This window comes from Schistocerca piceifrons, chromosome 5 (assembly GCF_021461385.2).
Source record: "Schistocerca piceifrons isolate TAMUIC-IGC-003096 chromosome 5, iqSchPice1.1, whole genome shotgun sequence".
NCBI lineage: Eukaryota > Metazoa > Arthropoda > Insecta > Orthoptera > Acrididae > Schistocerca > Schistocerca piceifrons.
The window spans coordinates 271,061,976-271,077,745 of record NC_060142.1 but is presented as its reverse complement, the minus strand read 5'-3'; the positions used below and the strand labels follow the sequence as shown (position 1 = coordinate 271,077,745).

General features: G+C 38.1%; 2 protein-coding genes across 10 annotated transcripts in view; one reads left to right on the top strand and one right to left on the bottom strand.

Annotated features, from left to right (window-relative positions):
* The window catches only part of LOC124799290 (5-demethoxyubiquinone hydroxylase, mitochondrial), a 64,603-nt gene that overhangs the window by 31,525 nt on the left and 17,308 nt on the right, over nucleotides 1–15,770 (top strand). The gene's annotated exons all lie outside the window — the stretch shown is intronic.
* LOC124799288 (protein shifted-like) overlaps nucleotides 1,639–15,770 on the bottom strand; it is a 62,589-nt gene continuing 48,457 nt past the window's right edge. For all 4 annotated transcript variants that reach the window (XM_047262867.1, XM_047262864.1, XM_047262866.1 and 1 more), the window contains exons 7-8: nucleotides 4,856–4,951; nucleotides 1,639–1,954 (exon numbers count right to left, since the gene is read on the bottom strand). In XM_047262867.1, coding sequence (XP_047118823.1) covers nucleotides 1,785–1,954; nucleotides 4,856–4,951 — 266 coding nt within the window. In that variant the 3' untranslated portion in view covers nucleotides 1,639–1,784. The remainder of the gene's footprint in view (nucleotides 1,955–4,855; nucleotides 4,952–15,770) is intronic.

Below are 15,770 nucleotides of genomic sequence, written 5' to 3'. Positions count from 1 at the left end.
CAACAGGTGGACTGAAAAGCTGAAAAGGAGAGGCAGTAGAAACAAAGTGGCAGTACTCCTAGCTCTGTGAACTGTAGAAGAGCAGCGAGCAGTAATAAGATTTTTGTGGTCAGAGGTCAAAACCTCAACAAATCCATAGAAGGATGTTGGAAAGGTATGGGGAGAGCTACATTAGTGAGAGATATGTATGAGTGGGTAAATGCCTTTAATAGTGGACGTACGTAAGTAACAAACGAGCAACGCTCTGGTTGTCCCAGCAAGATTGTTACTGATGAGAATGTGGGATGCACTGACACCATGACTCATGAGAAATGGCATACTTCTGTAGAAGCTTTAGCCAGTATGGACAGTGTCAGTGTCAGATCCGTTCATACCATTACTAGTGAGGTTCTCAAGTACCTCTTCTCTCTCTCTCTCTCTCTCTCTCTCTCTCTCTCTCTCTCTTTTTTTTTTTTTTTTGCATGATGCTCACTGGTGAACACAGGATGATGCGTTTTCAGGCTGCCACATCATTTCTGGCATGATATAATGTTGAAAGACACGATTTTGACACGTATCGTTACTGGTGGCGAAACCTGTGTGCATCTCTTTGAACCAGAAACCAAAAGACAGCCTTCAGAATGGTGACAAACATCATCTCCAACCAAGAAGAAATTAAAGTCTCAGCCCTCTGCTGGAATGGTCCTTTCCACCCTCTTCTGGGAGAAAAAAAAAAAGGCTCCGATTTTGGAGCACTATCAGCAAAGATGTGAAACAGTGAACAATGCCTGATACAGTGCCATGTTGGAGAATGAGCTAAAGCCAGCAATACAGAACTGTCACAGAGGACTTTTGTCTAGAGGCATTCTTCTCCCTCATGACAATGTGTGCCCCCACACCACCACTGAAACTCTTGCCGACATTTGGAGATTGGGATTTCAAGTTGTACTTCATCACCATACAGCCCTGATTTTGCTACTTCAGATTACACATGTTTGGACCCCTGAAGGATGCTCTCATAGGACAATGATTAGAAAGTAATGATGAAGTGGTGCACTCTTTGTTGCAGGCACAATCGAAAACCTTTTATTCGAGTGGAATAGAAAAGTTGTGCAATGGTGTGAGAAGTGTATCAAAAAGGAGAGTAGTTATGTTGAAAAATGATATCTTGTTTGTATTTGTAAATGAAATATGTGCTTTGCAAAAAAATTGTGTGCTGTTACTTTTTGAATCACACTCTTACACTGGTCAGCAAACTTGGTTGTTAGTTGAAAAGATCATTTATGTACTCTCACCAACATCCATGTCTTTAATTTCATTGACAAACCTCTACTGGTGAATTGGAGTTTATAAAAATATGGCATAATCCTTTCTGTAGCATACTACTCAAACACACATATCATTTGTAATTTCACATACAATGTGCTTGTGCTCTCATGTAATTAACTTTTTTTGGTAGTGCAGGAGAAATGGGGAAGGGTGACTACAAATGTGTATATTACTCCTTAATACATTGACTGCCGCACGCACAGTATCAGATCAGGCACATGGAATCAAGTGTGAGGCTCTGTTGTGGCAACTAGGTGCCTTTTGGGAGTCAGTGTGTAAATAAGGTGCAGGTTTTATAGTTCTCTATTAAATTTTAATGAGACTGATGGATAATATCAAACATCTTTACTGGAAAAAGCAATGGTTGCAGAATGTCCTTTATCATTACATGTTTGGCAATTGTTCAAGAAGATTATTAACAGCGCATGGATACAAATTTTAACAAACAGTTGAAGTATTTAGTCATTTGGTGGTGTTTAAAGTGTTCCACGTAATCGTCTTTTCCTTCTTTCTTCTCGACTGTGTGAGCCACTGGATGAAGAGCGACGTCCGACCTCACAGTGTTCACCCCGGAAGTCTGGAGGACATCGACATTTGTTCACCCCACGACAGCGTCCACCATTCAGGCACGGGATGATACACTTTGCTGCAACGTACACAATGGAACTTCAAGAATTTTTGTGAAACATATTAGTAAAACAACCATGCCACTTTTTCTTCAGTTTTGTATATTCAGAGCTTAGTTGCTATATACTGTCAGCTTTCTAAGATAGGGAAACACAAACTTCTGCTAAAACTTTAATTACACAATAAGAAAATATGTCTCAATTTTTTGTGGCCATTTTGTAAACTCTAAACTGCATTAATATTTATAGATTAACTGCACTGTAATTCTAGGACAGAAAGTTGAAACAAATTCCATGGAATGTGCAGTTCTTGGCATCTTTTATGTGGTCAGATCTAATATATATTGAACAAGACACAGGCAAGAAGACTATCATAAGATAGTTATTTCTTATGTTCTCAGCAATGTACATTTAAGTTACAAATTGTGTACAAATACTAGATTTGTTGAGGGATTACAATACCATGCACAGGGTCCTTATGCAGCTGGTTTCAACTCCTCAGCATTTTTCAACACATCACGAACATTTCATTTGGACTAGAATTGTACTACCATGGGAACACATGCACAGTTAATGGTAACCTACTTTTAGTTTGCAGGCAACGAACACTGATTCACTGTAAAACATGTTTTTATACACCCAATGATAATGGGAGATTTTGTTCAATAATTATGCCCAATATCACAAACTTCAAAACAAAGATGAATAATTCATTATTACAAAAACCTATAGAGATATTTTTTCAAATAAAGGGGTAGGGGTAGGTGTGGGTGGGGGAAAGGAGGGGCAATGAGACAAAATCCGTAATAAAACAGTGAAAGGTGAATTTGGTTTAATGTTTGTATCAAATGATAAAATTGGCAGCAGTAGCCATTTGAAATGCACCGCCAGATACAGGTATGGCTAGGAGTTGCACAACAGATACAAATATCTACGGTTCAATCCTTATTCATCCCAGATATCATTTTGAAACAATGGAAAATCCATGTTGGAATATCAAAAATATTATGAAAAGGATAGATTGCTACTCACTGTAAGGGTGACATGTAGAGTTGCAGGCAGGCGTAATGAAAAGACTGTTACACATTTAGTTTTTGGCCATAGCATTCTTCAGAAAAGAAAAGAAAGAAAGAAAGAAAGACACACATGCACGTGTGCGCAAGCAAGCACACCGTCTGGCTGCTCAGAGAGGGGGTCGGTGGTTTGGGGGAGGGGGGGGAGAAAGAGGGCTTGTTACCTCGCACTGTGCCTCACTTCCACAGGTGGTCGTAGTTTTAGTTAATTTACATTTGCAGCCAACTGCCATTTTATAGTGTCCAAACTCTGCACTATAGTGACCGGAAAACAAAATCTGTCACTATATTCTGACTGTGCTGAAAGTCTTTCTGTAATGTGTGAACAGAGCTTTTTTCAGTTCTACTTTTGTGTTGAATTTTGGTTCTAATCTGTAGCACTGTGCCAAGTCCGAGTTGCATGGCTATGAAATCAATATTCTACAGATTTTATAATTACTGAATTGGAATGCTACATTTTCAATTAATGACATATAATCTTAAACAGATGTGTCAGCATTGCAAAGTGCAATTTTTTTCCATTTATTAGTTACATAAACATTCACATGTTACAAAACTTTTTTGTACAGGGGTAAACTGTAACATCGTTCTGAATCTGAGATAGCATGCCATTTCTTAGCTCAAAATGGCTGCTCTGTGCACTGGCCACCAACCTTATGGCATGCATAGCACACACATCCAAGTCTCTGCCACAACCTTTCTAACATCCTTGGTGTGTTTGAATGTTGCCTCAAAGGGCTTTTATTTAAGCTACTAATCCCTTCACCCCAGAATCACATCACCTTACAAATTGGTAATGGTGTGGTTTCCAATATCTTGGATTAAACACTGCACAATCTGTGAATACAAAAACTAAACAGATTGTACAAAACAGTGAACAGTCCACTGTACTGGCATAGATTGGTAAGTCCTGCCTCCTTAAGCTGACTCCAGATATCCAATTAAAAACGTTCAGTACATCACTCTAACTTTAAGTGCGAACATTTTTAGGTTAGGCTTTACCGTGACTGTTACTGACATTAAATGAAACAACAAGTTCACTGTTACCAGTCACGGTGACTGGTAACAGTGAACTTGTTGTTTCATTTAACATCACTCTAAGTTTTATTTTCACATTTAATTAACTTAGCACCTCTGTACAATGTACAGTTGCAACATTACTGCATAGAAACCTGGAAATTTATTTAAGGTTCAGTTAAACAGATAGCAAGCCAAACTGGCACTATATATATATATATATATATACCAAACAAAAGCGCTGGCAGGTCGATAGACACACAAACAAACACACAAAATTCTAGCTTTCGCAACCAATGGTTGCCTCGTCAGGAAAGAGGGAAGGAGAAGGAAAGACAAAAGGATATGGGTTTTAAGGGAGAGGGTAAGGAGTCATTCCAATCCCGGGAGCGGAAAGACTTACCTTAGGGGGAAAAAAGGACAGGTATACACTCGCACACACACACACACACATATCCATCCACACATACACAGACACAAGCAGACATTTGTAAAGGCAAAGAGTTTGGGCAGAGATGTCAGTCGGGGCGGATGTACAGAGGCAAAGATGAAGTTGAAAGACAGGTGAGGTATGAGCGGCGGCAAATTGAAATTAGAAATTAGCGGAGATTGAGGCCTGGCGGATAGCGAGAAGAAAGGATATGCTGAAGGGCAAGTTCCCATCTCCGGAGTTCTGACAGGTTGGATATATTTTTCCCACGTGGAATGTTTCCCTCTATTTTTTATATATATATATATATATATATATATATATATATATACACACACAACAAAATTATCCCACCTCCTAGACTAAATGCTGGTAAAATAAACAGAAATAATCTTTCTTACAGAATTCACAACGCAAGCCATAGAAACCCTTGGGGCAATCACAGGTGTCCTTCTGTATGCATTTTCCACCATTGAGGCACTTTTCGGCACAAATACCTGAAAACAATTGCAATTGCAACACAGTCATTAGCAACAGATACTTATTACAGGCTGTTTGTAACATTATAATCACAGACAATGTAGAATTCCAATCCTTGAATCTCAAATTTGTATATAAGAATGTAATAGCATTCTGTTAAAATTATTTTAATATTATATTAATAGTATTATATATATTATATTATTATATATTAATATTTCAGCTCAAGTCCTTCGACTTTCTACTTTAACCATAAACTCATATGACTTCTAATTAAGAAGCAACACACATAGACAAAAATACTGACAATATATTTTAGAAAGAAACTTCTGTGCAGAATACTGAAAAGGCTTTTCTATGTGTCATTTATAGGGTTCTCTACCTCAATCGATAAGAAACACAACCCACACATGAGCACTTTGTTGTCCATGTGTCTGTCCGTCCAGCTACCTGTTAGGCCCCTATTTTCTCAGGAATGGGTACAAGTATCAAGTTGAAATTTATGTGAAGCGCTAAAATCTACGGTCCCTTGACAGTATAATAAACATTAGCTTCTAAATCAATGCAATCAAACGATATAGCCATTTACGTCACATTTTTTGACACACACAAACTCACTCAACAGAACCTACAGAGTTACTTCCTGTTGCTCTATAATCATGAAATTTGGCAATAAGAAAGATTTCACTGTACAAGTAAAGGAAACTGTGAATTTGTTATTGTATCACATGAAAAAAAATTTGTTGTTTGTTTATTTATTTACAACATGCTCCTACAATATTTGTAATACTACATGTATGTATTTTGTGTGTGTGTGTGTGTGTGTGTGTAGAGTAATGTTTGTGTTGAATGATGGTTATGATGTTCATATGCCCTCACTTCTTGAGATGCTGTGGAGAGGTATGGTATTTAAGCCAGTACACTGAGTGAAGTCTGATGATCAGGAACTTTATGCCGCCACCACCACCTCTCCTCCTCTTGCTGACCAAACACTGGCAGTGAACATTTTTCCCACCACTAGGATTTGATATACCTTACCACCAGGTCAAGCGCCACAGCGCAAGCACATGTTAGCGACCTCGGCCATGGAGGCAGATTCAGAAAAAAATAATTTGTTAATTATCCATCTGTACAGCCACCTGTTAAAACTTCTTTTTCTTGGGAACAGGTAGATGTCTCAAGTTAAAATTTTTGTCACATACTAATATCTGTGGTGCCTTAGGGGCATAATAAATGTTAGCTTCTAAGTCAATGCAATCAAAAGATTCATTATTTATGTCACATACGAGGGGGGTCCCACAATGGAACTGAAATATTTTTTAAAAGCTATGTATTTTCAAACACTGTTTACAAAACCGCCTTATCTCTTTCAAAATACTCTCCATTACAACTAATACACTTGTCCCACCAGTGCTTCCACTGTTCGAAAAACGTTTTGTAGTCAACTTTAGAAATGGCTGACCCCCCCCCCCCCCTCCCCCGGACTAATTCAATGTTGTCAAATAAGTGTCCTTTCATGCCCCTTTTCATGAGTGGAAATAAGAAAAAGTCACACAAAGCTATGTCAGGTGAGTAAGGTGCACGGGCAATGTAATCATGCCATTTTTAGCCAAAAACTGTCTTAACAGTGATGGTTGTGTGTGCAGGTGGGTGGTCATGGTGGAATAACCAGTTTCCTGTCTGCCACAAATTGGGTCTTTTCTAACGAACTAGTGTCCGACAGTTGATCAATTGTCTGTCAACATTCTGTCAGCAAAAGTTTTCGAATTTTTTCAATATTTTCACTGATTAGGGCAGTTGATGGACGTCCAGAATGAGGTTTGTCATCGATTGACATGCTGCAATTTTTAAATTGAGCGAACCACTCGTACACTTGAGTTTTTCCCATAGCGTCATCTTGGTAAGCTCTTTTCAACATTAAAACAGTTTCAGGACCATTTTTTCTGAGTACAAAACAAAATTTCACAGCTGCATGTAATTCACTTAAACTTGCCATAGTAAAAAATGAAACAAGAACAAAACAGCGCTAGCAAAAACAATCACTGCAGACGAAGAGAACAAGCCAGGTCAACAACATAGGCATCACTGAACTGGCAATGAGTTGTGCTACACACGTTTCGCGGCAGAAAAGTGTTCTACACAAGCTTCACCCACAGAAATGTTATTTCTTTTTTTTCTTCTTTTTTTTTGGGTACCCCCTCGTATTTTTATACTTGCGAACTCACTCATTAAAACCTATAAGGTACTTCACCTTGACACAGCATCATGAAATTTGGCAAGAATAAACGTTTCAAGGGGGGGATCAGAAAATTGTTAATTTGTAATTATATCACATGAAAAAAATTGTCATTTGTTATCTGACTTCAAACTTGAAGTTACAACATTTTCAAAATGTTTGGAATCCCTGGGACTGATATGTTGCCAGTATCAATGTTGATAACAAGAAAAAAAATCTTCAAGATCCTAAATTCCCGGAATGGATAAACTGTCTATATACATAATTTAAGTTTTTATGGAACCTTTAATGTGCGAGTCCTACTCGTACCTGGTCAATTTTTCTAAAACGTGTGGTACTGCAGATGAGGATAAAACACAATTCAAAAGGTAGAAATGACAAAACTTAGAAGGGAAGTAAGATAGAGGTTGTTACTGCTGTGGTAAGCAAGGAAAATTATGAGCAAAGTATTTTTACTCAGTCAAATTGTATTGGAGATAAATTTCCTATAAATTAAAAAAGACATCTCGGACAAGAAAAATCTCACAGACCTCATTTCCATGCTTTTGGAGGAGACAATATGTGTGTTTTCTGGAGTCACTGTTAGATGCTTTTGGATACATTTTTTTTGACAAGGGAGGTTGTGGGTTGGAATGGCCCAATTTTATCTCTTTTCTTCTGAAGGTTTGAGCCTTAACACACACCACACAGTACACTGAATGAACTGTGCTTGGCTGCCAATTATTTACAACACTTTATCAGAAGTCTGTCTCTTTTAGATATAGCTGCAGATTTTTTTTTTATCGCATTGTGTAGGTATACATTAACAAAAGACAGTGAAATCATAGAAACTTGATCTTTATACAGCATTAAGAATAAAATATATATCTCAGGAAGGACCACATAAAGATGTTTGTTTGGACTGTCCTGCTGTATGGATGTGAAACACGGATATTCTGAGAATTAAAAAATAATAGCCTTGAAGATGTGGTGTTACTGCAGAATGCTCAAGATTTCTTTTGATAGGCAAGATATCAAAAGAAGAGGCACTCTACAGACTGGAGGAAGAGAAGCCATGTCTCTTGAAGCCTATCTGACACAAGAGACACTTGGGTTGGCCAATTGGTGAAGTTTGATGGTATCTTAAAAGTATTTTTGAAGGGACATTAGAAAGGAAGAACACAAGAGGCTGACCAAAACTAAAATACCTCGACTAGATCATGGAGGATACCAGCTGCACCACCCTCATGAGGAAGGCCAAAGACAGAAATGCATCGCGAGCTGTGATAACAAACCTGATGACTGAAGACCTAAGAAGAACGATAAAGTATCACTATACTGCTTAGTGCTATTCACATTTATGACATCTAGATTTAGTCTAGTAAATTACTAGGAAGGCTACTACTTTGAAAATATATGCTGCTATCTCTTTAGTTTTGCTATATAGCTGCTGTTTATTAGCTACTAGTAGCTTAATATTTACTGGAATACAATGGCATTTTTTTTTAATAGAAAATATTTCCCACATCTGTAAATACTGAGTCCTATTTACAGTATGTTACTATTTGTCATACTGCTTTATAAGAAACACTGCAACTTTTAGTAGCTCTTGAAAAGAGCTTAGTGTTACAATTCAATTGAGTTTATCTACAGATATCGTGAAACTATATACCAATTTTGTAAAACTTAATAATTCTTGAAAAGACCTTAGTTTTGCAGTTCAATATTTCACAAAAAAATGGTTTAGAAATGTACTAAATTTTAGATCAGAGTCTGCTGCACAGTCCTCTTCTGTTTTGATACACAAGGCTGAAGTGAATACTAAAGTAAAACTGCCAGCAGGCAGATTTTGTCTTCAAATTTATCTCATTCCACCAATTCTCTGAAAAGTTTAACATGATTGTATTGCTACACTTTTCTTTTCTAGATTTACTGAATATTGTTAAAATGTATTATTCTGATCAAAAAATTGCAGTTGATTAAATTCTTGAGTAAATAGAACACTTGCAAATGTTACTCATACAGTAAGCTCTTGTGTACTATCAGTTGTTGGCATCTAGAACCATTTATAAAATATTATGGGTGTACACATTACCTGAGACACACTACATGTTTAACTATATCTGTTCAATGAGTATGATTTTTCTGTTAATTGGTATCAGCGTATGTGAAGTCTACTGTAATCATAACAGTAAACTATTGGATCTCATCATGTCTATACAGGACATTACAGTCAAGAGACTAAAATATGTATTACCATGTCAGCCGTTCTTTTCTTTTTAGTTGTGCCACTTTAAAAGAAAAAAGATAATATTACACACTGGCACAAAAAGTTTTTCGAAGGTCTGAAAATTTGAAGCAACATAGGTTGAAGTACAAAATAGGGAAAGTTAATTGCATACTTGCTGCCCCTGATGTGGTAGTTGACAGTTAAGAATTCCTGTACCTTTTTGGGTACAAGATCCAATCGTATCTATCTAAGAGCTACAGAACAACTGTGTCCTTATAAAGTGTATTAGCGAATAAAAAAACAAAGGAACTAGCAATAAACATTTGATCATTTTCTCATGTCATACAAGTGGTAGACTGAAAATCTGACAAATATAGCTGGAGTAAAATAGTCTCTTTAGTAGACCTGTTGCATTTTCTAAGTGTTTTGCCAATAAACCACAGTCTTTGGGTTTTTTTTACCCACGGCATTATCTATGTGATCATTCCAATTTAAGTTGGATATAATTTTAATCCCTAAGTATTTAGTTGTATGAATATAATAGAAGGAAATATGCCACGTGGGAAAAATATATCTAAAAACAAAGATGATGAGACTTATCAAACAAAAGTGCTGGCAGGTCGATAGACACACAAACACAAACATACACACAAAATTCAAGCTTTCGCAACCAACGGCTGCTTCGTCAGGAAAGAGGGAAGGAGAGGGAAAGACGAAAGGATGTGGGTTTTAAGGGAGAGGGTAAGGAGTCATTCCAATCCCGGGAGCGGAAAGACTTACCTTAGGGGGAAAAAAGGACAGGTATACACTCGCGCACACACACACATATCCATCCGCACATACACACACACAAGCAGACATTTGTAAAGGCAAAGAGTTTGGGCAGAGATGTCAGTCGAGGCGGAAGTAAAGAGGCAAAGATGTTGTTGAAAGGCAGGTGAGGTATGAGCGGCAGCAACTTGAAATTAGCGGAGGTTGAGGCCTGGCGGATAACGAGAAGAGAGGATATACTGAAGGGCAAGTTCCCATCTCCGGAGTTCTGACAGGTTGGTGTTAGTGGGAAGTATCCAGATAACCAAGTAGCCAGATAATCCGGACGGTGTAACACTGTGCCAAGATGTGCTGGCCGTGCACCAAGGCATGTTTAGCCACAGGGTGATCCTCATTACCAACAAACACTGTCTGCCTGTGTCCATTCATGCGAATGGACAGTTTGTTGCTGGTCATTCCCACATAGAAAGCTTCACAGTGTAGGCAGGTCAGTTGGTAAATCACGTGGGTGCTATCACACATGGCTCTGCCTTTGATCGTGTACACCTTCCGGGTTACAGGACTGGAGTAGGTGGTGGTGGGAGGGTGCATGGGACAGGTTTTACACCGGGGGCGGTTACAAGGGTAGGAGCCAGAGGGTAGGGAAGGTGGTTTGGGGATTTCATAGGGATGAACTAAGAGGTTACGAAGGTTAGGTGGACGGCGGAAAAACACTCTTGGTGGAGTGGGGAGGATTTCATGAAGGATGGATCTCATTTCAGGGCAGGATTTGAGGAAGTCATATCCCTGCTGGAGAGCCACATTCAGAGTCTGATCCAGTCCCAGAAAGTATCCTGTCACAAGTGGGGCACTTTTGGGGTTCTTCTGTGGGAGGTTCTGGGTTTGAAGGGATGAGGAAGTGGCTCTGGTTATTTGCTTCTGTACCAGGTCGGGAGGGTAGTTGTGGGATGCGAAAGCTGTTTTCAGGTTGTTGGTGTAATGGTTCAGTGATTCCGGACTGGAGCAGATTTGTTTGCCACGAAGACCTAGGCTGTAGGGAAGGAGTTTGTTTGTGCGTCTATCGACCTGCCAGCGCTTTTGTTTGGTAAGTCTCATCATCTTTGTTTTTAGATATAAGTATTTAGTTGGATTTATAGCCTTTAGATTTGCATGATTTATCATGTAATCAAAATTTAGTGAATTTCTTTTAGTATACACTTAGATGACTTCACACTTTTCATTATTTACAATCAGTTGTCACTTTTTGCACCATACAGATAACTTGCCCAAATCATTTTGCCATTGGTTTTAATCATCTGCTAAGACCGTAAATGACTACATCATCTGCGAACAACCTAAGAGGGCTGCTCAGATTGTGTACTAAGTTGTTTAAGTACACAGTCTTCTAACACTTCCTTGAGGAACACCAGACATTAATTCTGTTTACTTGATGACTTTCCATCAGTTACTATGAAATCAAGAATCCACTCACACAACTGAGGCAGTACTCCATAGGCATACAATTTGATTGGAAGTGTGCGAGAAATGGTGCCAAAAGACGCCTGGAAATCTAAAAATATGGGATCATTTTGATATCCCCAATTGACAGCACATAATACTTTGTGAGAATGAGGATCTAGTTGTGTTTCACAAGAATGATGTCTTCTGAATCTGTGTTGACTATTTGTCAATAAATCATTTCCTTCTAGGTAATTCATAATGTTTGAACACAGTATGTGTTCCAAAATTCTACTGCAAATCAACATCAGTGATATGGGACTGTAATTCAGTGGATTATTCTGCTTCTTTTCTTTAGTATTGGTGTAACTTTCCAGTATTTAGGTATGAATTTTTCAAAGAGTGAGCGGTTGTATATGATTGCTAAGTACGGACCTATTGTATCATCATACTTTGAAAGAAACCTGACTGGTATACAATCTGGACCAGAGGCCTTGCCTTTGTTAAGTGATTTAAGCTACTTCACTACACCGAGGACATCTACTTCAGAGTTCCTCATGTTGGCAGTTGTTCTTTGTAGATTTGATACAGTCTCCTACTATTGTGTCGTCAGCATAAATATTGAAAAGTATCGGCAATGAATAACACACTTGCCTAACACCTCTTCCAATACCTGTTTTGTTTGTTTCCTCAGTACCAACCTTTACCATCACTTACAACCACAGGTCCTTTCGGTTTACACCAACATCTTTTAAGGTTTTCAGGGGGATACTCCAGTCCATGCTGTAAAATGCCTTTTCCCTATCAAAAAAATGATGTAAATACCCCAGTTACCTCCAAGCACTCTTTGTTCTGTGCCTCTCAAACATCCAATAGTACCTTATGTTCCTCTCCTGAACCCAAATTGATGCTCTCCCCATGTGTCTCAATTATTCTTTCTAATATTCTGAGTAAAATAGTTAACTCCTAAACATGCAATGTCACAATTCCACGTAGAGAGATTTACAAATCTGTTCATCGGTTTCAGTGCATACCACCTGACACAAAAACTCTGTTGCAACAAATACTGTACCGTTCAGACATTTATGATGGATGATACAGGTTACCTAGCATACAAGACGTATATGCAATTCTTTGGAAGTCAAATGTTGGTTCATTGACAGCCTTTATAATGTTGCCTATGAAATTAACTGACATATAATCTTGGCCTTGTATTTCTTTGGTAAAGATACTGGAATATTTTTAAATAGATCAAAGCCAAATATCCTTACCCCATAACTGATTGATAAAGCTTTGGCTGGTGTTTTATTACAGCCCATTGCTTTCCCTTTCTGAGATTGTTAATGGCTTTCTCCACTTCACATATCTTGGGCGTACAGTTCATTTTGTCGTATTCCAATTTCAGCTACAATCATAGTCATGTATGATCTCTCTGTGTTTCATAGAATTCTTCAGTATACTGATACTTTTTCCATACTCTTTTTGTTCTCTCTTTTGCATGCTGACATCTTTCCATTTTCATTTTGTATACCCTATTTGCTGATTTTTCTTAGGTCTTTGTGAGCTACTTACCTGTACTGCACTGCACATTGCTTTTACATTATCCTGCCTTTCCAGTTCTTAAATTTCGTCACAGTTACTTTTCACCCATTCCTTTCCAGCTTGATCAATTAATTGTCTTATTTCTTTAGTCTGCTTTCTATATTATTTTTCCTTCCTTCCACATAATGTCAAATCTTCCTTTTCCTATGTTCATCCACTATATCTAACATACTGGGTGTAATCCATTCCCTCTCATCTTTACTTTTCCAGTAACTTCTTCTAAGGCTTTCGGAATAGTATTTTTCATTGTAATCCATTCTTCTGGTACACTGGCACATTCTGCTGAATTTAAAAGTTTTTCTTCAGTATTTTGAACAGTGGCCTTACATCCTTCATGGTTCCATTTGACCACACCCCAGTTTCTTCTTCTAATACTCTTCAGCTTTTTTGCAAACATCTGCCACTAGAAAGTTCTGATCTGCATCGGCATCTGTTCCAGGAAATGCTTTCGCCATATTGATACCGTTTTTTAATATTGGGTTGGTCATAAAATAATCATCTGCTATCTTCACTATTACTAAGAGCAGCTAATGCATACAGCCCTTGATGGTGGTGTTTATAATCCAGAAATCAAAGCTATCATAGCAGACTTTTAGTTTTTCTCTCTCATTTTTTTCCCTAGTCCAGATTCTTCAACTATGTCCTTCTGTTTTCCTTTCCCTACTAAGCTATTCCAGTCTCCCATCATAATTTTTATTTTACTCTTTCCAAAGTGTTGGAAACTTCAATAGCTAAGATAACTTATTTTGTATCAGACATATGAACATTTTCTGGTCCAGTTTTATTTTGGCCACCCTGCATGCAATCAAAAAAGTAGCAGTAAAGTCCCTCATTCTGCCTCTAGATGGGCCAATCAGATGTAACCGACTGCTGTTTCATTTTCTGTCAGTGACACCACTGGATGCGGCATGAAGGGGCATGTTGGTCAGCACACTGCTCATCCAGTCATCTATTTTCTTGACATAGGAACCATTAACAATTGATCGAGTAACTCCTCAGTTGGCCTCACGAGGCTGAGTGCACCCTTTACCAGTCCTCCCACCAAGGAATAATTCCTGGCAATACTGGGAATCAAACCTGGGTGCTCCACATGGCAGTCAGCCCCATACAAATTAACTGTGACAAATTATTTCTGTGATTTATGTTCAGTAATTTTTCACCTGCTACATTCTGATGCAGATCATTGCTGTATTTTCTTCCTCTATTATGAAATGAATTCTTCTTTGATGGAGCAAAGCATCTTTGTTGTTCTGACATTCCCATGCCTGTACCTGTTTCCTCAAGAGATCTGTTGTTTCTTTAACCGTTATTATCCATATACAGTGTAAAAAATAAATCTTCTTTGTTGATTGTTTATGTTCAACATGCTCCATTACACACTATTTGTAATACTTCATGTATGTATTTTGTGTATGTATGTAGTGTGTGTAGTGTAATGTTTGTGCTGTTTGATGATGATGATGATGATGATGAGAGACTGTAGAAAGTGAAACCCAGTGCCTGCACATAGCCTACTCCCTTACGATTAGCACCAAGGGGGGCCCACCATACTTAACGTCCCCAACCGATGGATGGATTGCCATCAACAGCATCACATGCCCTCAGTTCATGAGACCCTGCAGAGAGTTTTGGTATTTAAACCAGGACACTGGCACACAGTTTGATCATCAGGAACTTTATGCCATCACCTCTCTTCCCATTGCTGGCCAAACACTGTCAGAAAATTATTTTTACCGCCAGGATTCGAATCGGCTTACCCCCGAATCGAGCGCCACCACATAAGTGTGCATTAGAGGTCTCACCCATGGTAGTAGGTACAAGTAATTGTATGCAAAACATAATTACAGATGGACTAAAAATGTTAAATTATCCATGTGAAAATGAAGACAAATGTAGGAATGTGAGAACAGCACAACAAAACTACATCATCACTGATGATGGCTTGCAAATAGCATTAAGGGAAAAAATGGAGTAGTTTCCTGAATTTGACATTCCTTTAACCTTATCAATAATAGCCTATTTTGCCAAGTAGTTAACACACTGGACATGTACTTGGGAGGAGTGGGTGATCCACATTTATGTTTTCTGTGGTTTTCCTAAATCATTTAAGGCAAATACTGGAATGCTTTCATGGAAAAGGATCCATTGTTTCCTTCCTATGTCTATCTTTAATTATGTTTTCATTGAAAAGACATTAAAACTTAATCCTCCTTACATTGTTTTCCCATTAAGTTTCACACTCTCTAAGGATTCAGTGGTCTAGGTTGTTGTCTCAAACTCCAGACATTAACATTGCTCTTTTAAGGCTTTTCTCTTGGTAATGTGGATCATGTACCCTACATTTAGTCTGCCTGAGTTAACTGATTGATGTAAACAAAGAATATGTACAACATAACATGACTTTCACACAGTTTCTAAGTTTTGCAGTTTTATGATTTTGACAGCTCTCTGGAAAAAGAAACTGGTTCTTGCACATGTGCTGTATACCACCCACTGCCATATTGCATACACCATTGGTTCACAATGTCATTGGTTAACAGGACAAAAGAACATGCACCAGCCTTTATCAGTTATATCATTA